Genomic DNA, 27,171 nt, shown 5'->3' on the forward strand with positions numbered 1-27,171 from the left:
AGCTCTCGACCTTGACCTCTCTAAGTGACTTTAAGAATCTGTTGGACACCTGGCAGGGACTAATGCAGACATGTTCCTGTTTTTAGTTTTCTACATTCACCTTATAATCTAGCTGTTTTTGTTACTTTTTTTGCCATCTTATTTGTATTAAAAAAATGTGGTTATTCTGAATGAGTTGAATAAAGTTTGACTTATCTGACAGATTTGTTTCCCTTAATGCGACTTATAATCCGGTGCGCCTTATAGTCCAAAAAATCCAGTAGGACAAAGTGAGGGTGACATCTGAGGAAACGCCGGATGATCACAGAAATGTGTCTGTGCTCATGAGCAGCGTTTTTTGTGCTTCAAGCAGCTCGTTTCAAACGTCTTGAGGAAGAGCTCTGTCTGTCAATGCTCACTGTGATGGAAAACACACAAACAGATGAATAATTCAAATCCATCTCAGTCCAGGTTGAGATTTTTCAGTGTAGATTAAAGGGGCACTCCTGTTGGTTGTCAGTAAATGTGATTTGAATGTAGTCCAGTCTGTTTTGTTGCAAAATATTTTAGAAATGTTGGGGGAAAAAAACAATTTATATGATGAAACAAAACATTTAGCGCTACTGTAAAGTAGCTTTCGCCTGCGACCATGAAAAAAGGGAGCTATTGTAATTGTGGGCTTTTCTGTGTTCATTTCTCTGTCTGTTAGCAAAATATCTCGTGAACTAGTGGAAGGATTTTTATGAAACTTTCAGAAAGTAATCATTGGATGAACGTCTACAACTGATGACTTTTTGTATTCATCCAGATCCATAATGGCTGCCTCAGCTAATCAAATTTAGCAAACACAAAAATGTCTATACAGCAGTCAGTTTTACAGATATTGAGTTAAATATTGTGTGGTAGTAGTTCAGAATCATCCACATCACATATTCTAAGCACCATCATATTGTGTAGGATTTTTCTTTAAAACGCTGGTGTTAACTGTTGGAGTCAGCCTTGTGTGTCTGTTAGCAACATATCTAATGAAGTACGGCAGCAATTTTAATAAAACTTATACAACACAATCGTAGGATGTACTTTTGCAGCTGAGTAACTTTTGAAGACAACTCAATTAAAGAGGGCTGCTATAGTTAATTAACTTTATAAAACACAAAATGGTTCTATCTTTAAGTTTTACAGGTATCATGCTAATATTTGTTGTGTTAGTAGCTGAGAGTCGTTCCCATGACACACACTGAACACTGCTAGATCTCAAAATCCAGCCTTCAAATGACAGGATTACAGCGAAATACAAATACAAAACCCCATAAGAAAAAATAGAGACCAAAAAAAAAGTTCTTGCTGTGTTTTCCAAATTTGTCACATCAGGAAACCCTAATGATGCTCTATCCTGCGCAACAAAGTCTCAAACATTTTTTTGATCACAGGTTTGTTTGTTTTTTCACGCAAAGCAGGAGTTCTGTTTCAAATTTCAAGAATGTGGAAAATACTGCAGGTACCATCATCATGGCAACCTAAAACTCTGATGTACCAAGACTGAAGGATATTTAGACAATTTATTCCTCTAGAGCAGGGGAGGGCAATTACTGATATTTTTGTCCATAGGGCCACGTGAGAAACAGAAAATATTGTGGAGGGCTGAGCCAAACAACTTAACTCAATTCTGCATAATATTAATATTATTTCTTTAATAAATGCAGTAAATATCATTGTTTTGACAAGCTGGTAAGACTGGTAAGAGTATTTGTTACGATTAAGTAATGAAAAAGTGAGGTTGCCTTACAAAAATTTTAATTTATTCAATAAAATTTCCCAGTACAATGGTAAACTGCTGATGAAGCCCTCCGGATAGATGGCGAAACGTCTCTATAAAAAAGAAACTATCCAGATGACCCGACTGAGAATTATTGGATTTGGTACCTGGATGATTGAGCATGAACTTTGTTGCCTTGAACCACTTTGGCTGTGGCTGCCTGTCTGGGAGAAGTCGATGAGGGAGAGGACGACCCCCAGAAACCATCTTAGCTCCAGCAAACTGGTTGGTCCACTTAAGGAGTTTACTGCTTGGTGGGGAAACAGTTTACTGGAACTCCTCTGACTGATGAAGCCCTCTGGATAAAGGGCGAAATGTCTCTATAAAAAAGAAACTATCCAGATTACCCGACTGAAAATTATTGGATTTGGTACCTGGATGATCGCCCATGAACTTTTAATGTTTTTACCATTTGTGACTTGTTATATTGTTGATCACTTTCAGTCACTTGCACCCCAAAACTCATTTTGAGTTTCATACACTGTTGGACAACGGTTCTTAGCTTTATGAAGACATCACAATATCGGTATTCCAAATATTGTGATGCATCATAATATACAGTAGTAGTGTTTGTCAGTGAACTGTGATTTTGATTCCCAGTTCACTCCTAGCTGCCTACATTTGTAGTCTAAACACCTCATTTGGTGTTTTTAGTTCTTTTTTCTTGTTTAGTGAGAGAAATCTAGTCTCTATTGGGCTTTAACGAGAGCATTAAAGTCAGCTTGAATGTCTGAGGTGGAGATGCGACGCAAAGCCGACAGATGATCATCAGTGAAAGAGGATCTATACCTGGATTTGGTCAACTTCATCACTGAGAAAGACAAAATGCCACTTGACGTTGCAGCTGAAGCTCCAGATTCTCCGCAATGATCCTTTTCATCACGGTTCGCCTGGACAGCGGGACTTGCTCAAATGCTTCTTTTCTCAGGGCATATTGGCGCTGCAGAGTCCACCAAGCACTCTTTGACAAACTCTCCCTCCGAGAATGGCTTACTGTTTTTATCCATTCTGTGGGATATCACAAAGCTACAAGTAGTCTCGGTTGCTGCATCCCTGGATGTGTGAAGTTTGTAAAAACGCCTTGCTGCTTTTATAGCTTAGCTAGCAAAGCTTCAGATGTCTGCGCCCTTCCAGCATCTGTCAAGTTTTTGTGTTTTGTCTCGTAATGCCGACTCAAACTGTAATCCTTAAACCCAACGAGCTGCTCTCCACAAACTAAACACACAGCTCTACCTCTGACTGTAAATAAATATTTAGCCGTCCATTTTTTTGTTGAAAACCCTGCACTCGGCATCTACTTTTCATTTTTTTTTTTTTAGCATGAGTGGACATTTTTGAGGGCTAATGTCGTCTTGTGACCTGCTCGTGGCATCAGTTCTATTGTGGATATCGCGTCATTTTGTATGTGAATTAAAAAAAACCTTCAAAATAAAAGCAATGCAGCTTTTGTCCACATATGAGGTAAAATTAGAAAATGTGTTTATTTTGTAATTCCCCTTACGGGGGCTGGTCAGAGTCCACCAAAGGGCTATGTGGCCCACGGGCTACAACGCCCAGTCTGGTCTAAAGTTTGTATGTTGCTCACATCCACTTAAACAGGAGCCTAAGCATGCTGGTTATGTTTCCAGTATTTTACATTTTATACACTTTAAGCTGTTTTCACCTGCAACAAATGCTTCTGATGTTTCGATTTAACCAGTTGTTTTAGTCCTAATTTTTTCATTTTTTTTCTTCTGTTTGGGCACATAAAGTGATGGAGGTTTTGCCTCCTCGGTGTAGAGAGCGAGATGAAAGCAGTGAAGGTGTTTGTGAGCAGCTGAAGTGAGACCATGCCTGTTGTTCTGGGTGGATATCAAAGAGACGAGGCAGGGAGCTACTCTCAGGTGTGCGACTCCAAAAATAGACAATCTGTTGTTTGCTGGTCGACCACAAACAAAAAGGCTGTTTTGGAATCGCTGCGGTAAATTAACAAGCTGCACATGCTCTGTTACACATTACGGTAAAAAACGTCCAACAGTTTTCATTTCATGTCAAACACTGCTCAGTTGTGACAGCATTTCTCTGCTTCCTGGTGCTGATACTAAATTCTTTGTCACGCGTAAGTTTAGTGAACTAAACATTAAAAGGGTCACTCACACCAGAACGGTTTCAAGGAATTCAGTCATTTCGTCCTTCATCCAAAGGACTTCATCAGTCCGAGGAGCCACAACAAACTCATTCCCACAAGCAGCACACTCACATTGTGGACCAACCAGTTTGCTGGTGATAAGATGGTTTCTGGGGCCCGCCCTCTCCCCCGTCGAATCCTGAGGCAGCCATAGCCAAAGTGGTTCAAACCATCAAAGTTCATGCTCAATAATCTAGGTACAAAATCCAACAAATTTCAGTCAGGTCAACTGGACGTTTTTTTTAATACGTTACATCTTTCATCCAAAGTACTTCATCAGCCTCAGAGGAGTCGACGGGGGAGACGGGAGGCCCCAGAAACCATCTTATCACCAGTAAACTGGTTGGTTCACTATGGGAGTGTGCTGCTTGTGGCACTGAGTTTGTTGGGGCTCCTTGTACTGATGAAGTCCTTTGGATGATTGTCTCAACAAAAAGAAAAGAAGCCGTCCAGATGACCTGATTGAACATTGTGTGGATTTCTAGGAATAATCAAATTCACTAAGCAACTAAATCAGTTTTAACCTTCCTGCTGCCCTTTGGTCAGTATTACCCACAAGACCTTGCGGTTCATTTTGACCCAAGGGCAGCAGGAAGGTTAATTCTTGCAACATGAACCGCTTGTTGCATGAAGTAAAGTCATCTAATCACATTCAGGATTCATGGTTCCCATTATACTGTTTTGTGTATTAGATTTTAAACACTTTTTTCCAGCTCCTAATATTTATCATGGCTCTGTCTCTCAGAAAACCCTTTATTTATGGCATGAAAACACTTTTTGTCTTCACCATAAGGTCCAAACAATGACTTTTGTTGACAGCGAGGTCTTTTCTGATCCCTTCAGCCTGACCGTGCTCTGTGTTCGCTTGATTACATGCTTTATTAAGGTTGACACGGAAACATCAAACCACAGCAGCTCATTAGTTTTGGCCTGTGATCAAACAACAGCAGCACAGATGTCTGCGAGCAGCTAGAATGTCAACAGATTTAGGGAACATAAACTATTAATGTGGATCTAAGTGTTCGTTCGGACTTTGTTCCGCAGCACAGTTCATGTAGGAGGTTTTCCAATGGCAGATAATTACATGTGTTTGCATTAATGGCTGTAATTTGCTCCGTGAATCCTTTCCTTCCCTGTGTTTGCTCTCAAAATAGTCCTAATGGAGAGTTTAATAGTCCAGATGTAATTGCTATGTTGAGCTTTCAGATGAGTTAATCAGAATCAGCTTTATTGTCATTGCACCGCAGTGCAGCAAAATTACATTTCAGTACAGCCCGTCCGAGAGAAACAAACATGGGGAGACGGAGGTGACTGAGGCCGCCGACCTCGAGAGGCGCAGCCTTTTTTTCAGACAAGGAAAAGAAACATGAGGTAGGTTTAAAAAAAAAAATCAAATCTCGCGTTGTGTCCTAGCTGGGACACAGTGTGAAAGTTCAAAAAAAAAAAATTACCTCAGCACATAAACAGCAACATACTGATGACATCATAATACATTTATGCATGAGGAAGCCGAGGAGGGCAGTGCGTTGTCCGTGGACACTGCCAGATAGTTCCATAGTCCTGATAAAGATGTCACAGCGTCTATCAGCCGGCTCAACTCTGCCACAGGTCCACAGATGTCCTCGGGAGGGGAGCGATGGAGGGGGGGGGGGGGGGGAGTGGAGCTTCTCGTTCACATAAACAACCAGGAGAAGTTTGAGGCAGCTGACCAATTCAAGACCGAGTGGGAAAGCCAAATTCAGATAAGTTATTTTGGGTCAAACAGCCTCTGCTTGAATTTCCATGTCTGTCTTCATAGTTCTTCTGGTACATCTCACTGGTGATTCCAAACAGGTCTCTCTTGTAAATGAGTCCCTGAGGCTCAATGGGATTAACCTGCATAAATAAAGGTTGAATGAATACAGTCAAACTTTGTGGTCACACTGCCAGACTGAGCTTGTAGCCAAGGTCGATTCCTTCCCACCAGTGAGTCCTAGGAGCCGCAAGTGGCCTGCGATTCTCAGAAATTGCATCTAGCTTACGGTTCAGCTCATGCAGCGTCTGAGTCTGAGAGCTTACCGCTCGGTATATTCCTTCATAAAAGGCAGGCAGGCTCACAATTGCCAGAACCGCTGCCGCCGTCTTCGAATTTGTTGATTTGCCAGATACCTGCTAACTCCAAAAAGCAGAAATCCAGTTATCATAAATCCAATTATGTATGCATCTTCTACATCCTCAACGGACAATACGGTCAGACACACCATCTTCCGCTGACCCCAGGAATCCATAGTGTATCCTGCTGCGAGTGTCCCTTCAGGGCATGAGGGCTCTCCTTCGCCCTGTCTTCTTGTCGAGAAAATTTTATCAATTGCGTTGAGAGACCAGCTGACCAGAGGCATAATTTACAATTCGGAGGATATGTAGTGAGAGGCTCTGATAGGAATCACAGCACAAAGAGCAAAGCAGGAGGGAGGCAGGAACAGGAGGGAAAAGCGTCCGTCCTCATCGAGAGCAAGCAGAAAAAAAAATAAATAAATGATCAAGTGTGCACAAAGTCAGCTCTGGAAGCGATTATTTATTTATTTGTGTGTGTGTTTGTGTGTGTTTCCACAGGTCGTAAACTAACTGGAGCAGAAGGAGAAGATGACGATGGAGCAACACGTGGAGGAGAGGATGCTTTGGTTGGTGCTTCACAGTGTGAGAAGGTGGTCAGTGAGGTTCTGCAGAGCTTGGCTGAGCTGAACGTTGTCAAACCCGGACAGACCATCATGGTGAGAGAAATACACACACACGAAGAGTTAAAACACTTAACAAGTACAGTTTATCATGTCTGACATATTAATACAGTTCTGTTTTTATTGTTTTATTCTCATTACAGTCATGCTTCTAATGTTTTCTAACATCTACGTAGAGAACAGCTGAAAACTGGACCTCCAAAGTTCCCAAATTAACAATGTTTGATTTGAGTTGTTCAGTGGCTTGTTGCTAAATTATCATCATTATTATCATTATTTTTGTTTAACTAGTAATTGTCTAAGGCCTCCTTGAATTCAGTCCACTGCAGTTTATTTATATAGTGCCAGTCCACAACAAAATGTACTGAGGACGCTGTGCAAAGGTGTCCAAATCACGTTCAGATTTCATATCAAATTTATTTATAAAGCGCATTTAATAACAACTGTCGTTGGCCGAAGTGCTTCACTCAAAAACAACCAATTTCAACAAGACAAGACAAAATAACACCAATTAACTAAAGTAAAGTCAACACTCATGCTGTATTTCATGTCTTTATTGGGCACTTAAAACAGCAAGAGTTGTCTGTTTCAGTAAAATATTTTGCTAACAAACAATCAAATCAATATGCACACATGGGTGATAATGTTGCCTTTGTAAACCCCCTCCATCTTTCACACTTGATTTATTTCACTCTGAAGGAAAATATCACAGATATCACATTAACTTTTCAGCATCTCTGGCTTCTTTTTTATTTATTTTTTCTTCCTCTTTCTGATTTTGGCAACAACACATTAAACTTTCGTATAAAGGGTTCAGAAGTTTGAGCTATCTTTAAAAGGTTTTGTACAAACGAGCTCAGAGCCACCATCATTGTCCCTCGGGTGTCCTTTTGTCTGTGGATGTCCACATGTGTGTCCCTGAGCTCGTCCGTGCTTTTATCAGGGTATAAAACAAAGCTTACAAATGGCTCACTGGGCTAAGTAACATCAGAGATTAGTTTTGTCTTCTTCCTGACCAAAATCTGTCCAGATTCATCACCAGGGTGAAGAAAATACTGTCATCTTGCTAAGGGGGGGGGGGGGGAAGACAGGAGGATCCGAGTGTGTAGCTTGAATATCCCCTCCTGCTGTGTCAACGAGACACCTAATCCCCCCAAAAACCCAGTCGGTTCCCTTTGATTTCTCACAGAAACCTCCACAATAATCCAACTGAGGGCTTCAGAAACATCTGCTCTGTGAAGATAAGCACCGCAGAAGTAAAAGAGGGGTGGGAAGAAAGATAAGGACAGGCTCAAAGTTTGGGTGAAAATGTTCCATCGATCTTGAGCAAGGTGGCAAGAAAGAGAAACACCTGATTAGCTCAGCCTCACTCACAGCTCTGGTCTTTTAAATAATACTAACTTATTTAGACACATGGCATATTTTAGATAAATCTAAAAACTTCCCTGCTTGTATTCATGTTAGAGTTTATAAGCCTTTATTTTATTTTGAGGTTCTCTTCACATTTTATTGTACTTCACTCCCCTCTAGTGGTTGAATGTGTGCATTACAACACGTGATAAAGCCTGTTTTACTGTGCTGACACTGATTTTATGTCATTTAATTTTATACACATTTGTTTCATTGAACCTAAAACAGACTCACTAAAACTAAACCCTAACTATGAAGACATGATGCTGTGTTTTGTATCCTTACTAGATGTATTAGAGCTCAAATAATGTGTTGGGAATGACTCTCAGCTACCACCACATTGGACTTCAGCTCAAGATTTGGTCATTTGACTCATCTATAAACATTTTTGTGTTTGCTAATGTCTATAAACTGTGGCGGGCAGCTTGAGTTAGGTTGACTCCACTAGTTAGTAAGCTGTAGGTGTACACCCAAGGATTACTTTCTGAGAGTTTCAATGGTTTGAGATATTTTGTTGACAGATGTCAAAGTTTTGCACAATGTGTTGTTTTTGGAGTCTGTGTATCTGATGATGCTCAGATACTACCATATCAAAATTTAGCCCATTTGTGGAGCTGGCTGAATTGTAGCCATTTTAGCATTTCCTAAGATTAGTTGGCAGTGGCGGCCATCTTGAATTATGGTCATTCCACCGAATGGGTGCCATTTGTTTGTAGTAACTCTCCAAAATTTAATATATTTTTTACATGTTTTTTTAAACTGGATCTAGTAATATACATATCTAACTATTCAAAATGGATATTGGTCCATCTCAGGTGATTTTATTTCATTTTTTATTAAGCTTTAAAGTTGAAGATAGTTGCATTTTCTTCATTCCTGTTACCAAAACTCAAGTGACATCCAAAAAGCACATTTTAAAGCAACTAATTTCATTGTTTATTCCTAATAAGGTCTTTATTTTTGATGGAATGGTTTAATAGATACTTAAATAGTTTTATTGATTTTTTTTTTTACCAAAAAGTCCCTTCATATAAATAGAAATAGTGTTTTTCTAAAATTTCCAAAGGCACATTTATGAATTTACAGAGACCAAAAGCAAAAGTTTATTACATTTATGATAATGTAGTGTATTAAACATTTAGGTAAAAGACAGTGCAAACAAAATTGGAGAAAGTAGTTGTTTTTTTTTTTTCCAAAATACCATGACGTACCAGGACTGAACAAAAAGGGACTGTGTGTGTGTGTGTGTGTGTGTGTGACGACAAACTTGAAGAATTCACCTAATTAAGTGAATTCCTCAAATGTAACTGTTGTGGGTGTACACCTAATGATTACGGTACGTCCTGAGAGTTTCATTAAAATCCATTCAGTGATGCATTAGCAGCATAACTGAGGGATAGCTCCAGAAACCTAAGCTGACCCTAACTATAGGATTTATCAAAAAGGAAAGTCTTAATCCCAGTCTTAAAACTGGACAATGTGTCAGCCTCACGGACAGAAACTGGAAGTTGGTTCCACAAGAGAGGAGCCTGATAATTGAAAGATCTTCCTCATATTCTGCTTTTGGAAACTCTAGGAACCGCGAGTAAACCTGCAATCTGAGAGCGAAGTGCTCTGTTGGGAAACTATGGAACTATAAGATCTGTAAGATGGAGCTAGGGTGTTGAGAATTTTGTAGGTTAGAAGAAAGATTTTGAATTTGACAGGGAGCCAATGGAGAGAAGCTAAAGCTTAGAAGCTAAGTGTGAGCCATTTTCTGAGCCTGTTTTTGTCTCTTGTATCGTTGCTCAGGATTTCGATCGAAGGTCGGTCTTCACTGTGACATCCCAAGGCATCACTCCCAGCAGCCCTTGCTCCGCAGCTCTCACCCCGCTGGCATCGCAGCACTACCTGCAGCTCCTTCAGCAGCAGCTGCAACAGCAGCAGCAGCACACGCAAGTGGCCGTGGCACAGGTTAGACACTTAAATACAACCAATCAGATCGCAGGGGTGTGTATATATAATTTTTATTTTATTTTTTCAAACTGCATCTTTAAAGGGATCGTTCTGATCTTTAGAAGTTGGGGTTCTGTAGAAAGATAAGCTTACCTATTTTTAATATTGTAGCTGTTTTGAAGATGGCAGACACCCACATTGATGTTAGCCGTGCTCAGGCTAGCCATTAGCTCAGCCATCTTTTTGTAATTAAACTTTTTTTTTTAACTGAGGTCATTCAAATAGCAATCTACAACAGGTAAGATGATAACTATGTATTCTTTTTGCAGAACACAGTTGATAAGACTTAGCGAATAATTTGAACTATACCGTTGCTCGTCAAAAATAACCATTGTTTTGATAATCTGTTAAGGTGCAACGTAAATGTTCAAATTAGTAGCTTTAATTTGATACAAATACATTTTTTAATTCATATAATGTTTTAGTATTTTATTGATCCTGTTGAATCAAAACGGCTCAAAAACAAACAAAAAAAAATTTTCATTTAAACTTGCAAGCAGACTTTAGTTTAGAAAATTAATTTAATAAACATTGTTACATTTTGTATACCTATTATTGTAAATGTAATAATCAGTTTTATTGCTAATTCAATAAATGAGTTTGCTTCTTTCTAATTCTGCACCACCAGGGAGCAGCACTATCACAGTGACGGAAGGACTGAAAATATAAATGTTGCATGGACAAGGGTTTTAAATCCAGCTTAGTTTTTCTAGAGTCATGCTGGTGGTGAGGTAGGACCTGACAGGAAGTAAGGGATCCGGACCGTAAATGAAACAAGGTTTTCTACGGATGGTGTTTACACACAAACAGAGCTCGCCCTTTGCTCCCACTGCAGGTGCAGCTGCTGAAGGACCAGATGGCGGCAGAGACAGCTGCTCGAATGGAGGCTCAGGCTCGGATCCACCAGCTGCTGCTGCAGAACAGGGACCTGCTGCAGCACCTGGCCATGCTTGTGCAGCAGCTGAAGGAGATGGAGGCCCGCTCCGTTCAGACGGCACCAGCAGAACAAGAGACCCAAGCTAACGGCCTCAGTAAGTGACTTGATGGTTTAGACCGGTGTGACTCAAACAAGTGTCAGGTCAGCTTCCTGCAGAGCTGCTGTCCTGATTACTCATTCTGTTTGCACTAAACGAAGCAGACAGTTGTGACTCAAATTATGACCCCATGCTGACTTCCTGTCTGCTAAAACTATCAGACTCAACCTGTGCGTAAGGTTATTGTATCAGTAGAAAGGAAAAACAAACTGTTCTCCAGGAGGCAGAAAAAGGAATTGATAAAATGTTTGGAAATAGAATCCATCCATTATCTTTACCTGCTTCTTCCTTTTCGGGTCGCGGGGGTTACTGGTGCCCATATCCAGCTATTGTTGTGCGAGAGGCGGAGGACACCCTGGACAGGTTGCAACTCCATCACAGGAAGATAGATATTTTTTTCTGAAAATATCAGATGAAGCACTTTAATGTTTTGTTTACTGCAGAAGTCCAGAAATTAGACTGTGAATATCAAGGATCAAACTGAAGTTGGTGTCTGATTTTAAAGTGGACAATCAATCAGTTTAGAGGGGGAAACATGCAAAACATCTGCTGTAAGTCAGAAACCAGCTTCAGCTGAGTACGTCAATGGGTTACCTGAGGAAAAATATTACGTTTGACCGACCAGTTTTTTATTATTTAGTTGTCTAATTCAGCCGTCTTCATCCTTTTTAGCATGACAGACTGGTTTCTTACAAGACTGACACACAAACTGGACACAGCCCAGATATGGATCAACCCAAAGGAAATCTATACAGAGCTATGATCTGAAACCAAAGATCAAATTAAAACATCCCTGTTAGATATCTGACTTGATCATATCATTGCATTAAATTATATTTTGTACATTTGAACATCGTCTCATTATGGTTCACTCGCACAGATTCTTCAGCTGATTCAATGACGCTCAAACTGACAAATCCTAATTATCAGCTCATAACGCCACTTGTCACTACCTTTTATTCTTTTTTCAGGCAGCCGGGGAGGGTTTTTGAAGGTGATGCTAATTAAATCTCATAAACCAGCTAGAAATCTGACTTTGGTCACCTTTACAAATTATGTTTTCCCCCTGAAAACAGAAACATAAAAGCTTCTGCATTCAAAATAAACAAGAAAAGCCTAATTAGTATCTCGTTTCTAACTAAAAAAGCAAATTGCACTTATCTTTAGAGAACTGTTTTTCTTATTGAGTGTTTCAAAGTTGCATAGTTTGCAGTCAGGGTGTAATTATTCCAAAGATCACTCCATCACCTCGTATGTATGGCAGGTTGTGCACCACAGTGTCATTTCAGTAATGTCAGAGTACAGACGGTGGGATTGTCCCATGCTGACTTGCACAAATTAGCTCTGAACACAGACTGTAACTGAGGCTGACGTCATCTTTTAACGCTGGGCTGTCAACCACTTCACTAGAAGTTTTAAGATGAATGTCAATTCATTCATCTAGAAATATGAGTTACTGTACATTTCCCAAGATATATTACAATGAAATTAGAACAAATAGAACTTTCTAATTAAAGAAAAAAGTTACAGTATTTTTCGCCATGTAAGTCACGCCTTTTTGCATAAATGTGCAAGTCCTGCGACTTCTACACCGATGTGACTAATATACACTTTTTCCCCATATTCATAACACAATTTTGGGCTGAGATGTGACGATTTCATTCATTTTGACATGGAAAATATTGAACACTACCATTTTCAGCCGCTAGAGGGCCCTACAGTAATATGGCAAGCCAAGTGTCTCATTAATAGGTAAAAGTGGCTATTAATGAGACACTTGGCTTGCCATATTGAGACACCTTCGTCTCGCTCCTGAACTCCTGGAGCAAACGTCAAATCAGCTGCATTTCTCTGCACCGCCCAGGCGAAATGCAGCTGATTTGACCAATAAAGTGCATTTATTAAGAAAAAGTTAAACTGAGACACACCTTTACTATAATTTCGAGCAAACAAATAATTGTGTTAAGTGTTAAGTTTGTTAAATTCTTGTTAAAGTCCTCCAGTGCATGCTCCTGCGGCCGCCATTTGGCTGCCAATCAATTTTTTGGCATAACACCGGCCCACATTTCTGTGTGGTCAGCGGTGACGCATTATAGATGCAACGTATACGGCAAAGTGACGTGTACGGTGGCAAGCACGGTGATTACATGCTAGCATTCATTTCTTATTGTGTTTTTTATTTGTAGTTTTTATTCATTAATTTATAATTACAAATTTAATCATAACCCTTCAAATCAACTCAAAGTAGTACCTAATAAAAGACTAAACAGACCCTGCTTTAAAATAAAAACACACACACACGCAAACATTTAAGCTAAATCTCTGATGCACATAGCTCGTCAGTCTCAGCTACTTGGACGTTCATTGTTTAACTTTTCCACATCAAAAATAAAGTTTACAAAAACGTTCTAACTTAATTTTCACAGTTTAAAGTTGGCCAACTGCCCTAAAACACCTTTACTACTTATATACAGTGTTTCAGGCTAAATGAAAGGTGAGAGACTCAAATAGCCACAAATTGTCTTATTCTAAATATTTAAACTATTTCTGGTGGGCCACATAAAATTGTAGTAAGTAGCCAGATTTGGCCCATGGACCTTAATTTGAACATGTATTGGTTCCCAACACTGGTCCTTGAGGAACACCATCCTGCACATTTCAGTTGTTTCCTGCTCCAACACACCTGATTCAGTGATTTAATTACTTCTTAAAGTTCTGCAGGTCTGTTAATCACCCATTCATTCAATCAGGTGTGTCAAAGCAGGGAAACAACTCACACATGCAGGATGGTGTTCCTCAAGGACAATGGTTGGGAACCACTGGGCTAAAGGATTTATTATGTACCAACCTGACAGTATTTTAAAATGTTTCTTTTTGATAATTCAGGGTATGCATTAGCTTTTCACTCCTTTCTAACACATCTTCACTATAAAGTTATATAATTTATCCTGCGTACAGTGGATTTAAAGCTTCCTCCATCAGCATTATTTTACCCTCATCAAACAGTTTTATTGTATTAACAGCTTATATATATTGGTACAGCATTTGGAGCAGTCTTTGCTTACAGCAGCTTTAAAAAAAAAAGGCTGATCTCACCAAAATGAAAATGAGCAAACGCATTCGTCTTCTCACATCTGTCAGTCAGAATGAATCTATGCCTGTATTGGTTTTGTTTATGTGTTTTTTTGTTTGTTCATTTTTTATGAACATGTGTGCATTTTAATGCCACATGTTTCAAGCCTGTACTTATCAAGTCAGTCTTTATTAACAAAAACTGCGTTAGTGTCAGATGTGGCTGACCTGAGTTCAGTGGTTGGCACTGGGCTGGCTTCTCCTTTCTGCAGAATCAGCACTTTTGGAGATTATTACAAACTACATCTGTATAAAATTCAAGGCATAGCATCTCTTACAGGAACACATATCCCTGCTACCTGTAATGTCAAAATGCTAAACATGTGGTGAGAAGGGACAGAGTTATGACCATTTTATTTGTCAAAGTATTTAAATGATATTACCATATTTTTCAGACCATATGAGATATTTTGCCAACAGACATACAGATGTAGGCAACAAAACAGGAAAAGTCGACTCTTGGGTTGTAGGTGACTCGTCTCATTATGCCACTTTGTGTTTTCCATCCACTCCAGATGGTCCAGAGTCGGGCAGCAGCTCTGCATCAGCAAAATCCCTCTCCTTGAATCTGAAGAAGCACTACGATCAGACCCTGGAGCAGCTCCCCGCCTCCACTCCTGCATGGCCCCTCCGTACCTCAGCCTGTGCAGAGTCCTACCTCAATTTGTTGAACCTGGAGAACAGAACAAAACCAGCAGCCCTCACTGACCTGGACCCTTTCATCAGGACCAACGGCACCGTGGACAGCAAGGAGAACTCCCATGTCCAGTTCCCGTCGAGAAACTCCACCAGCTTAGACGAGAGGTAAGACCGCTGCAGGAAACAGGTTTCTCACTAAAACACTAAACGGAAACATGTCTTAGCATCTTCAGTATGCTTTTATTACTAATGTGCATAAATTATGTTAAAACAGGCGCACCACCAAATTCTATACAAGCTTTGTAAGGAACATGTTCATCACAGCAAGGCGCCTGAAATAAACCCAGAGATACCCATGAAATCTGGAACTAAGTTCATGAATTATTAGCTAACAGCAATTATTAAATAAAGCCAACAAAGTTCAGTCAGGTCATCTGGATGGTTTCTTTTTTGTGTTGAGATGTTTCGTCTTTTATCCAAAAGAGTCCGAGGAGCCACAAACAAACTCAGTCCCACAAGCAGCACACTGTCGTAGTGGACCAACCAGTTTGCTGGTGATAAGATGGTTTCTGGAGCCCGCCCTCTACACCGTCAACTCCTCTGAGGCAGCCATAGCCAAAGTGGTTCAAAACATCAAAGTTCATGCGCAATAATCCAGGTACAAATCCAACAAAGTTCAGTCAAGTCGTCTGGATGGTTTTCTTAAATCATCTTATCACCAGCAAACCGATAGGTCCATTATGGGAGTGTGCTGCTTGTGGGACAGAGTTTGTTTGTGGCACCTCGGATTGATGAAGTCCTTTGGATGAAGGACAAAACGTCTCAACAAAAAAAAATAAACTGTCCAGATGACCTGACTGAACTTTGTTGGATTTTCTACCTCGATTATTGAGCATTAATTTTGATAAATAAAGCCTTGTTTAGGTTTTATGAAAAAAATTAATACTCGCTTATGCAAGATATTTGTAATAAGTATTTTGCCTGTGTTTCTGTATGATTGTCTGTTAGCAAAATATCTCACGAATCACTGGATGGAATTTAATGAAACTCTCAGAAATGTATTGGTGAATGTACGCCTACTGTTGATTAGCTTTCAGAGTCACCCGAATTCAGGATGGCTGCCACAGCTCATGAGCTTTAGCAAACACATAAACTGCTGTAACTCGGTCAGTTTTGCAGAGACAGAGCTGAAATTTGGTTCGGTAGTAGCTGAGAGTCATTCACACAGCATAATTCATGCACTAATAGTTCACACCAAATGATTTGTTAAAACTTCAAGGTAGCAAGTGACATGCATTGCTTCAAAGGATGCTTATATATTTTTTTGTTAAAAATGAATTTATGATAAATGTTTTTGGCTGATAAATTTTGTACTTTTGTTCAAAACCTGTTAATACTGGTCTTTGTGCTAATCTAACCACATACTGACTTTGCTTCACCTTTAACAAACAAATAACTGTGGCGACCTGTTTTCATGCACACGTACAGTCTGCTGGTTAAACATTGCTATCGGTGACGCTGTGTTAGGAGTAACCAGGTGACGGCGATATAAACATTGTGTAGCTTTTAACGTTATTGCTGGAGAACTTCCCAAGTCAGCAGAAACAGCCAGCGGCTAATGAAAGAGCGAGTGTAATCAGGGGATTACGCAGGGACTAAAAAGCTTGCCGTTAAATGAACAAAGAGGGGACGAGGCTTGAGGTTAAAAGCAAGAATCAGAGGAGATTTATAGGAAATGCAGTAACTCCATCAGCTTTAACTCTTTTTTTTTTGTAGCCAATAAGAGTTTTGAAGCTATTAAAGCACATACGAAGACACAACATGGATTCTCCTTTTCTTCATGGGATTAATCTATAATAAATGCTTTTTTTTGGTTGCTTTTCAGGGATATTCTGTTCGTCTCAGTTGTGCATAATTTAGCATGTGAAGTGCTCCCACTTCTGTACCTTTGCGATTGGTTATGTCTGAATTTCCTCCCTGTCAACTGCTCTAATTGTACCTTTAGTGCGTCGGTGCAGCCGGAACTACTAATCACAGTTTAATGAGATTTTTAATGGGCTTTTAATCCCTCTAAAGCTGTCACAAAGATCAGCTATGCTAAAAAAAAAAAATAAATAAAAAATAAACATTTGCAACATGAGATCAAGGAGACCTCTTCGGTGTGACAAACCGATTTTCTTTTATCCTCCTTTTATTGCACTTATTCTCACACGCTCCGTGCTTTTTTCATCCCTCTCTGGAAAGGATGTGCAGACGTCTTTGAGCGCTAGGAGAGTAAAGTAGGTTTGGAATTGATTTAGCAAAGCGGTGCGCGTCGGATGCTGTAATTTTATACGTCTCCTCTGTGTCAGTTTGCAGCGTGCCCACACTCACGTGTTGTGGTTTCCTAACGTGCCGGCTTCCAGCCAGTCCCATCTGCCGCCTTTTTACGAGCTGAAACTCTACCCTGCAACAACACGTGTGTTGGCATATCCATATGTTTGACTTACACTCAACGGTTATGTTGAAAGAAAGGCAAACGGGAACCTCGAATGTCTCTTAAATTGAGGCATCCTGTTAAAGTACACTTTGAGCTGAATATTACTTCCATCTGGAAGCGCGTTCCCTGCCAGCTCCTTGTTTCATTTAAAGTTGCGTAACAAGCATCTTTCTCCTGAACTTCTGTCTCAGTCACTAATTCCTTCACTCAAGTGTCTTCAAGTGTCTTTTCCTTCTCCACCGTCTTTGTTTCTGCTTGAGTAGTGTTTTTTTTCCATAATGTTGCTCATAATGCATCTGTTCTGCATCCACACAAAAACAGGAGAAGCCATCAGAAATGTCAAGTTGTAAACGCGTAGGAACGAAGGGAATTGTTTTCCTGCTAACGAACGCCAGGCAGCAGCTAAACATTTGTGACCTTTAAGAGGATTTCAGCGGGTCAGCCACGAAATGAGAAATTTAAGGGAAAACAGGTGAACTGTTAAGATTCTCCTTCTGCACCCCTGTAGTCACACAGACTAAAGATTATTTTATTGCTTCAATTCTTTCTTTTTTCTTGAGTCCCTAAGAGGATTACCGTTGACAGCCTGAGTGGCCAGACTGTTTTGCAGACAAGTACTCCTCCAGTGTCCTCTCTCACCAGTTTTATCTCCTTTTGTTTGTCTCTCTTTGATTCATGTTCCCAAGACATGGCTGTAAAACAAGCCCATATCATCGTCTCTCCACCGCCGTGCTTGACAGCTGCTAAGGTTTTAGTTCTCCTGCCGTGTTGTGGCACTGTGTAATATGGCAGAATGTCTCTACTCTGGTTTGATCTCACTAAAGACTGTTGTATTATTGCAAAGCAAGACTATGCCGCTTTTTGTTTGTAATATCAGAGAGAAAATATCTGTACTGTGATGAATGAATCAGAATCAGAATAAGCTTTATTATCATTGCACCGAAATACAGTGAAATTATGTTCATACAGTCGTCTGAAAGATGGGCGGAGTGCACGTTGCTGCTGCTACTGCAGCGCGGCCTCTTATCCTTTTTCAAAATACTTTTTTTAGATAGAAAAGGGGGGAAAAACATGGAGGGTATAGTGGTATTACAAAAAAGATATCTTCACACCTTGTCCTATCAGTACACGATTTAAGACATAAAAACAAAAAAAAACCTCTGCCAGCAAGCACATTTATGAACACGTTACATATGCATTTGACGGCAAGGCGGTGAGATTTGTCCAAGAAGCACTTCCAGTTAGACCATAGTCCTGATAAGGTGTTAGTCAGTCGGCACAGTTCTGATAAGCCTCCACATACATTCTCCAAGGGGACGGGGGGGGTACGATAGACGAAGCTTCTCCTTAGTTTACACATTTCCCAGGAGAAATGTGATATGTCTGCCTGTTTTTGAGACTAACCGGGGAGTCAGATTCAGATCAGTCACAATTGTTGATTTTTTTTCTGGCAGACTGTTTTTTTCTTGTCAGCCTTGAGTCCTACTGGTACTTTCAATATCCAAAATGGCCAGATTAGTGGGCAATCCACTGGTCCGTGCCTACGAGCCTCCTCCAAGGTCGTTTCCAACATGCTGGCGAGTCTCAGAAGCCGCAGGTGGCCTGCGATTCTCACAAATTGCTTCCATCTTACGGTTTAGCTCATAAATCAGCTGATTTTGAGTCCACAAAGCACGAACCAAACCTTCACAAGGCAGCAGCCTGACGAGGGTCAAATTAGCTGCAGCTGTCTTCTTTGTATTTTGATAGACCAGGAAGCATCTTGTTATCATAAATCTGAATGTTAACTTTTACTTCAGTAACTAAGGTCTATAGAGTTCTCTGAAGAAAACAGGTCATCATTTTCTAAGTCGGGCACGCAAATTGCAGACACACGGCACACTTGTCAATAGGTCACAAACTTTGAAATCAGTCAAACTGCAACCAAAGATTTTTTTTTCTATTTTCTATCAAACTTGAACTTTTCCCTGACAACTTCAACCAACTGAAATACAGGCTTTTACAGTTTTTACTAGTGAATAGTTTTTCTCACTGAAGAATCCGATGCCTAGATGTTCTTCAGAACTTTGTAAAGCTTTTTCGTCATCTTTCGGCTTTTCCCTCTTCCGATGTCGCCACAGTGAGTCCTCCTCCTCCATGTCCCTCAGTCCTCTGCATCCTCTGTCCTCACTCCAACTACCTCCATGTCCTCTCTAACTGCATCCACATATCGCCTCTTTGGCCGTCCTCCTTTTTCTTTTTCCTGGCAGCTGCATTTCTAACATCCTTCTACCAGTATACCCACTGTCCCTCCTCTGGGCATGTCCAAACCACCTCAGTCTGGTCTCTCTAACTTTATCTCCCAGTTGTTCAACATGTGCTGTACCTCTGATGATCTCATTCCTAATCTTATCCATCCTTGTCACTCCTAAGGAGAACCTCAACATCTTCATTTCTGCTACTTCCAGTCTTCTACTGTCTTTTTGTCAGTGCCACTGTCTCCAGACCATACAACATACATAGCTGGTCTCACTACTGCCTTGGCTGTTTTGACTTGTTATAGTTTCTGCTACAGAATATCTGTTTTGGACATAGTTTTGCCATTTGAGGGCCTGGAGATCTCAACCATTCAGAAACTGCTTTCAGTCTTTCTTACTAAAAGCACAGATTGCTCCAAATTTCTTGAATTAGTTGTGTTATGTTGCCGGCCTGTTGCCAGTTACAGTATGTGTTAGTGACATGCTCAACCACTTTTTAAAAATAGGAAACAGTTTGTACTTTAATGTGAGTGTCTTTGTGTGCCAAGCGGGTAGTGAGTCACTCTTTTACAGGAGACAGAAAAGTCTAAATAGAACTAACGCACAGTCTTAGATATCCTGATATGTAGAACATGATACCCACATAGAGCAGTCTCTCACACATAGTGTCCAACCTAACATCGGTTCACAGAAAACCCAAACGTGTGTATTATTTCAAGTGTTTTCATTCTCTTCGTCAATAGTATTGTATGTTTTATGATTGCATTTCCTAAAATTAACTGATATTCCTTCCCCTTCTGTCCTTTTTCTGTTTGTTTTAGACTGTCATTGTTAATGTCACAGTCTATGAGCCAGAGCTGCACTATCAGATCTTGTAGGGGGATGTAATTTAATTACAGGGATGTGTAACAAAGATGTAGGTACAGACGGCTAGATTTGCACACTGTTATACATCGCTCACTTAGAAACAGATACTGTGGATTTGAAAAACCTGAATGGAAAGGTGGGGACTGTCAGGTGGCATGATGTGGTTTTTAAAGCAATGGATACATTTTCCTGAACAGTTTCGACCCTCTGCTGATTCACAGAAGCAAGCTGCTTTTACAGAAGTCCTACTGTCCCGTTTTTTATTTAAATCCACCAGCAACAATTCTTTTTTTTTGTTTGCTTTGTGTCTTTGATTTTGGTTTGTATTAAAGACGTGGAACCCTACTGGGTCACACTATTCTCTTGATTGACCGCTTGGTGCCTGTATATTGAACAAAGTAGATAAGCATGCTGTGCTTCTGAGTCATTTGTACTTCAGACACCCCAGGGTGACTCATTGTAGCTTTAACAGCACCTTTGCTGGTCTAGTCTCTCCATTGACTTCTGTGACATTTAATTAATCTGAAAATTAACACTTTTCTACGGTGAAAAGCCTGACAGACTTCTAGCTTTATAAAAGTAAATCCCTTAAGAACTCAACTAGTAGCTGAACTAGCATGTTCCCACCCAGAAAATAAATGTTTTATTGTTTTCAGCTTAAGCTGATTACAGTAACTCTTACTAGTTGTTTGCATTAATGTAACTTAAGGTGCTTTTATCAATAGAGTTCAGATCTACATTTTGTTGCAGTTTAATTAGTTTGATTTGCATTATAGGTTGAAATGTAGAACTATATCACAACATGAGAATTATTTGTTGAGGCAAATCATTAGAAGTTCATAAGCGTCCTGCAGCAGCCATATTGGTCAAAGTGAGCCTATGTCAGTAGCAGTCTTTATTTTGATAGTTCAAAGCATTTTGCATCTGTAGTGAGAGTGGGGAGCAGGTGGAAGAGAGCCTGGAGAGGTGTAAGTCTGTTTTTGTTAGTCTAACAAAAAGTCAAAGTATACTTTAATAACTGTGTTTGTATAGTTTTTTTTTTTTTGTATAGTAAAAAATTTATTTTTGCATCATTCTTGGTTCACTGTTAAATTCAATAAAATTATTTTTTGTTTTGCTTCCCTTACTGCAACTGGAAACACACCAAATTGTAACTTCAAAACCGATGTATGTACCAAAATGATAGACATAAACTCATACTGTATAGCTGGAAAGTATCTTTGTATAAATGTAGCTAAAGCAAAACATTTCCAGTGCAACTCCATTTTTTAACCATATTGTAGGAGCAGTTGTGGCCTGCTTAAAGTATTTTAATACTTCGAGTTGTATCAAATTAGTGATGAAGCTTAATCCTGATAGAAAACCTTTAGCCACATGTATGTTCCTTTTTGTTGTGTAACAGTTGACACAGGAATTTAGAATAGGAAAAGCATCTCTAAACCCAACATCTCCGCCTATATTCTTGTGAACCGCCGTGTTTTTCTACATGTTGCCACAGAGGGCGCCAGAGAGTTAGCTCTTTAACACAAAGTGCTCGCTTCCCTGGCGTGTAAATCTCTGAGCTTTAACTTTGCTTGCTCCCTGATCCTCTCTAGTCTAACCGTTGCCTCTTTTTGGTACAGGTGTGAAGACCCGTTCCTGCTCCTCCTCTTCCTCCTCTAACCCTACCTCCCATCCCTCATCAGTTTGTAATCTGAGCTCACACAATCTGAACCCCAGCCAGCAGCCTTTAACCCCATCAGCTCATGTCTTCCATAGCTCTATCCCCATGTTTGCCCCACTTCTCCTTCACCAGCCTGCCTCTCCCCAGGAACTCGGGGAGCTCGCTTCCACTGCCCCCTTCTTCTTCTCCTCTTCTACCTTCTCTCCTCTTCTCTGCCCCTTCTCCTCCTTTCTATGTGAGTATTACTCATCATTGCCAGCATGTCTGTGGCACAAGCATGGGACTGGGCATGTAGTGGCTGAACAGAGTGGGTGTTGGAGGGCTCGTGTGTGGCCTCACTGGAGATTTTCTCTAACGACTGCATAATAACCACCATTTACATTTGGTTGTTGCTCTGCAGATTAGAAGCACATTAGCATCAAGGTAATCAGTGAGTCACAATGTTTTATGCATGGCAGCTCTGTCTCTTGTTTTCCCCACTCAAGTCGCCTCTCACTAGATTTTCTTTAGAGGACAAGTAATGCTCTTGTCAAGATATTTCATCAGTGGAAGTCAACCCGAACCATAAAACTGTCAGAGCAGAGGCGAAGGCACATCTTTATGTACCCAACTTACACTCCCTATGTAAGGGTCGACTTTGCAGTGTTCGTCTCACATGCATGTTCATTGTTGCTGAGTCAACTGTCCTCCAGATGGAGAATGTGACATCCTTAGACATGCATTACCTGTGGTCCTACAGGCTGATCTGCTGCATGTGGGTTCTAGCAGTGTTTTTAAGACCTGCACTGGAAATAGCTGATAACTGAAATCCAGTTTCTGAAATCCAACTTTGTCGCATTGGTCATAAAAGCTATCGTGTTTGGTTAAAGTTGTGTTCAGTGGTGGACACAGTTCTGCTAATCTGCTAATAGAGGAGCAAATGTTTCGTTTAGCAGATTAGAGTTTTTGCCAACTTTGGAAACAGTTAACTGAGTTAGCTTCCATTAAATTAGGTTTCGCTAACTTTAAGTCCACTAACAAAATGCATAAGCTTGTTCCTGTCTATTACAGGCGTGTCTTGAAGAGTCCACTCAGCATGCTATTGCCTTACTGCGTGTACATATGACAAGACGTGATTGGTGGATGCCGCTTCATATATATATATATATATATATATATATATATATATATACATATAGATAGAGAGAGAGAGAGGGAGATATTCTGTTCAATTCCAAAACTTAATCAATAGAGCGACATCTAGTGTATTATTAAAATGCATCCAGTGGTTCATGAGACATTTTTCTGAAAGACTTCTTCACAGGCACATCGCCGACACTCTGGAACCCAAATAGTTATTTGTCATTTATTCCATGAACAAGATTTCCATCACTTCTTTTTTGCGAATCCAGTTGAATTGGGGAGTTGGAGCTTTCCAGTTGGTGTACAACCTTTGTTATAAAGAAGGTGTCATTCAGGTTGTTGAAGGTTGAGATGAAGCGTGAAGGGGGGGCAGGCAGTAGGTTTAGCTTTGACAGACATACGTATTAAACTAAAAAACTAAAAAAATGTTTTATTTAGTTTTATAAACGCCATTTCTTTACAATGCCATTCATTTAAAACACTTTTAACATGTTACAACAAAAAACAAGCAGTGATTTTGAAGCAGATTTTATTCTACAATTGGTTTTACATACAGTAGGTCATGTGTGAATAAGAAAATAACAAATATAGACCTTTAAATTACAAGATGAGAAGCCACATTTTCAGCCTTTTTTCCTTATTGTTGCTCTCCAAATAAAATGAAAAGACTGAGAAGGTGCACGTCGTCTGAGTACACAGAGAGGCAGAATAATGAAAGGAAGAGGCAGACAGGTGAGTGAGGCACAGTGAGGTGTCATTTTAACACAACACAGAAACGCCAAGTCATATTTCTAATAAAGAGTGAGTAGAAGGCAGTCTGATCTGTGCTTCAGCTGCTATAATGTTCATAGCATAAAAAGCTGAACATTAAATTAAACCACAACAAAACCATATTTTAATTGCCGTTAAAAGCCACAGTGATGCTATTTTCTCCAGAGGGTGCACCAGTACACAAGACTTTGCTTTATTGAGAGTATGCATGGTTTATGAAACCAGGCAGTTTGACCAATAAACAGTCCACCATTAAGTAAGTGCTCATGTTGGTTTCTAAACCAACTTGCATACAATATTTGTTGAGGTATTTATTTTGGGTCAATACTGATTGATTAGTTGCATTGCCTCCCTTTGAGCCACACGTCAACAACGGCAAATAAAAGCTAATGTTCCCCCTGTGACAAAAATAGTCAGAGTTTAGTTTGACATTTCCCTTCTGGTTCCTGCTTCTCAGTTCAGGAAATTAAAGTTAATCATCTCTAAAGAGGTTTTCCCACCTCTGCATGTCTGTTATTGCTGCAGCTGTCCACACGAAGAACATCAGCAAGTCACGTAACTTTGTTACCCAGTAAAGGATTGAACCACACACCGGATCTCACAGGGGAATTAAGTTAGCAGAGCTAGCTAGTGAATGGGGGGAGGAAGCGGGGCTTGCAATCGGGTCATTTTTCCAAGAGGAAGACTTTAATTGTGATTGTGTGTGGATGCAGTAGGGCTTGTCAAGGCTTTATTGTGGTGGAATCAGTAACTGTAGTTTTACTATTTCTGGTTCAGAGCAAAGCCTGAATCTCTCTTCTCTCCTCGCTTTCTTACCTCCATCCTTCAGGCTTTGGCTTTTGTTCCACCCTTGTCCCTCTGTTTTCACAACAGGGGCACTGCGGGACGTAGATAAGTTCTTTTTGACAGCTGGAACAACAGGGAGCCGGAGGAAAAGTCAATGTCTCGTGCAGTAGCAGCTCATGTTTTGTGCTCTCAGATTAATGAGGTAAAATGTGGCTTGTGAATGGTGAAACTGGCTTTAGGCTTTAATATTATTCAGCTTAATGGTAGGATGCTGTAGGGGGTGAAATTAGTAACATGAAGCTAAAACTGTGTCTATAAGGGTTGGTTATCAGTGTTAGGTTTTTATTTTGTAAGGACAATATTTTCCACTTTACTTTAGCAAAGTTAATTTTTCTTCCAAGAATCAGAATCAGAATAAGCTTTATTATCATTGTACCGAGATACAGTGAGAATATGGTCGTACAGTCGTCTGAAAGATGGGCGGGGTACACATTGCTGCTGCTACTGGAGCGCGGCCCCTTATCCTTTTCAGAATACTTTTTTTTTTAAATAGAAAAGGGGGAAAAGCCATGAGGAGAGGATAGTGGGATTACAAAAAAGATCTCTTGACACCTTGTCCTATCAGGACACAATTTAAGACATCAAAAAACTGCCAGCAAGCACATTATGATCACGTTACATATGCATTTGATGGCAAGGTGGTCCATGAAGCACTTCCAGAGAGACCATTGTCCTGATAAGATGTTGGTCAGTCGGCACAGTTCTAATAAGCCTCCACAGAAGTTCTTGGGGGAGGGGGGATGCGATAGACAAAGCTTTTCCTTAGTTTACACACATCCCAGGAGAAACTAACATGTCGACCTGTTTTCAAGGCCAACCAGGGAGTCAGATTCAGATAATCCCCAATTGTTGATTTTCTTCAGGTTGACTGTTTTTTTCTTGTCACCCTTGAGTCCTGCTGATACTTTCAAGATCCAAAATGGCCAGATTAGTGGGCATTCTACTACTGGTTCATGCTTACGACGTGCGTGCTCCAAGGTCGTTTCCAACATGCTGGCGAGTCCAGAAGCCGCAGATGGTCTGCAATTCTCACAAAGCGCTTCAATCTTATGGTTTAACTCATAAAACAGCTGATTTTGAGTCCTCAAAGCACAAACCAAACCTTCACAAGCAGGCATCCTGACAAGGGCCAATTAGGTGCAGCTGTCTTCTTTGTATGTTGAAAGACCAGGAACCAGCCAATTTCAAAAATCAGGAAACCTGTTATCATAAATCCATTTGTATATGTCTTTGGCGTCCTCCTGAGATTCTCAGCAGGACATGAGGGCTCTCCAGGACCCTGTCACTTTGTTGAAAAGATTTTGTTGATTACATTGAAAGTCCAGCTGATCCATAACAGTAGTTTTCGTTTCGGAAGATGTGTAAAATAGGAGCTCCGATACACAGACAGAGAGCAAAAAAAGCAGGAGGAGAACAGGAGAGGGAAGAAAAGGCGTCCGCCTGACACGAGTGCAAGTGAGGGGGGAAAAAAACTGTAAACCTGACCTGTAAATAAAATTATGATTCAAATCAAAACCTAGACACACTGTAATACACCTTGATCATCTTAGGTGCCATCTACCTCATCCACTTTCAGTTTGCAATGCCTTGCTGTCATTTTATTGTTTAGTAAAAATCTGTATAATCATTACTCCTATGGCGCTGACAGTGTTGAGACCAGCTACTGTATGTTGTATGGTCTGGAAACAGTGGCATTGGAAAAAAGACAGGAGAAAGAACTGGAAGTGGTAGAAATGAAGATGTTGAGGTGCTCCTTGGGAGTGACAAGGATGGATAAGTTTATGAGATCATCAGAGGTACAGCACAGGTTGAACAACTGGGAGATAAATTTAGAGAGACCAGACTGAGACAGTTTGGACATGTCCAGAGAAGGAACAGTGGGTATATTGGTAGAAGGAGGTTAGAAATGCAGCTGCCAGGAAAAATACATAAAGGAGATATATGGATGCAGTTAGAGAGGACATGGAGGTAGTTGGAGGGTAGGTAGAAGAAGAAAAAGATGAGTTTTCCTCACAGATCGGTCAGTGGAGTTACTTAACACAGTGATGTGCCATGGGAGCTATCCCAGACATCTATATTAAACACAGACTTTCCAAATAATTAATCAAATATACTTGTTTTAATTGTAATAATTCAGTTTCTTCCTGCCCCATGCAGAGATCATGTTCTGATTTGAGGCATAGCACCATTTTCTCAGTTGTTACTTATTCACTGTTATTTTCTTTTGCATTAAAGTTTTGCCCAAAACAATAAAGGCGTGGCCAAGTAAGATTTTTAACTGACCAACAATAAATACCTGT

The 27,171-nt window shown here is 40.2% G+C and overlaps 1 protein-coding gene across 1 annotated transcript in view; it reads left to right on the forward strand.

Moving 5' to 3' along the window:
• si:dkey-34e4.1 (carboxyl-terminal PDZ ligand of neuronal nitric oxide synthase protein) overlaps positions 1-22,345 on the forward strand; it is a 62,259-nt gene extending 39,914 nt beyond the window's left edge. The window contains exons 7-11 of the mRNA XM_037691976.1: positions 6,555-6,712; positions 9,878-10,039; positions 10,917-11,112; positions 14,763-15,051; positions 22,092-22,345. Of these exons, the coding sequence (XP_037547904.1) occupies positions 6,555-6,712; positions 9,878-10,039; positions 10,917-11,112; positions 14,763-15,051; positions 22,092-22,131 (845 nt within the window). The 3' untranslated portion in view covers positions 22,132-22,345. The remainder of the gene's footprint in view (positions 1-6,554; positions 6,713-9,877; positions 10,040-10,916; positions 11,113-14,762; positions 15,052-22,091) is intronic.
• The last annotated feature ends 4,826 nt before the right edge of the window (positions 22,346-27,171 follow it).

Source organism: Nematolebias whitei, chromosome 18, assembly GCF_014905685.2.
Source record: "Nematolebias whitei isolate Nwh7 chromosome 18, NemWhi1, whole genome shotgun sequence".
NCBI lineage: Eukaryota > Metazoa > Chordata > Actinopteri > Cyprinodontiformes > Rivulidae > Nematolebias > Nematolebias whitei.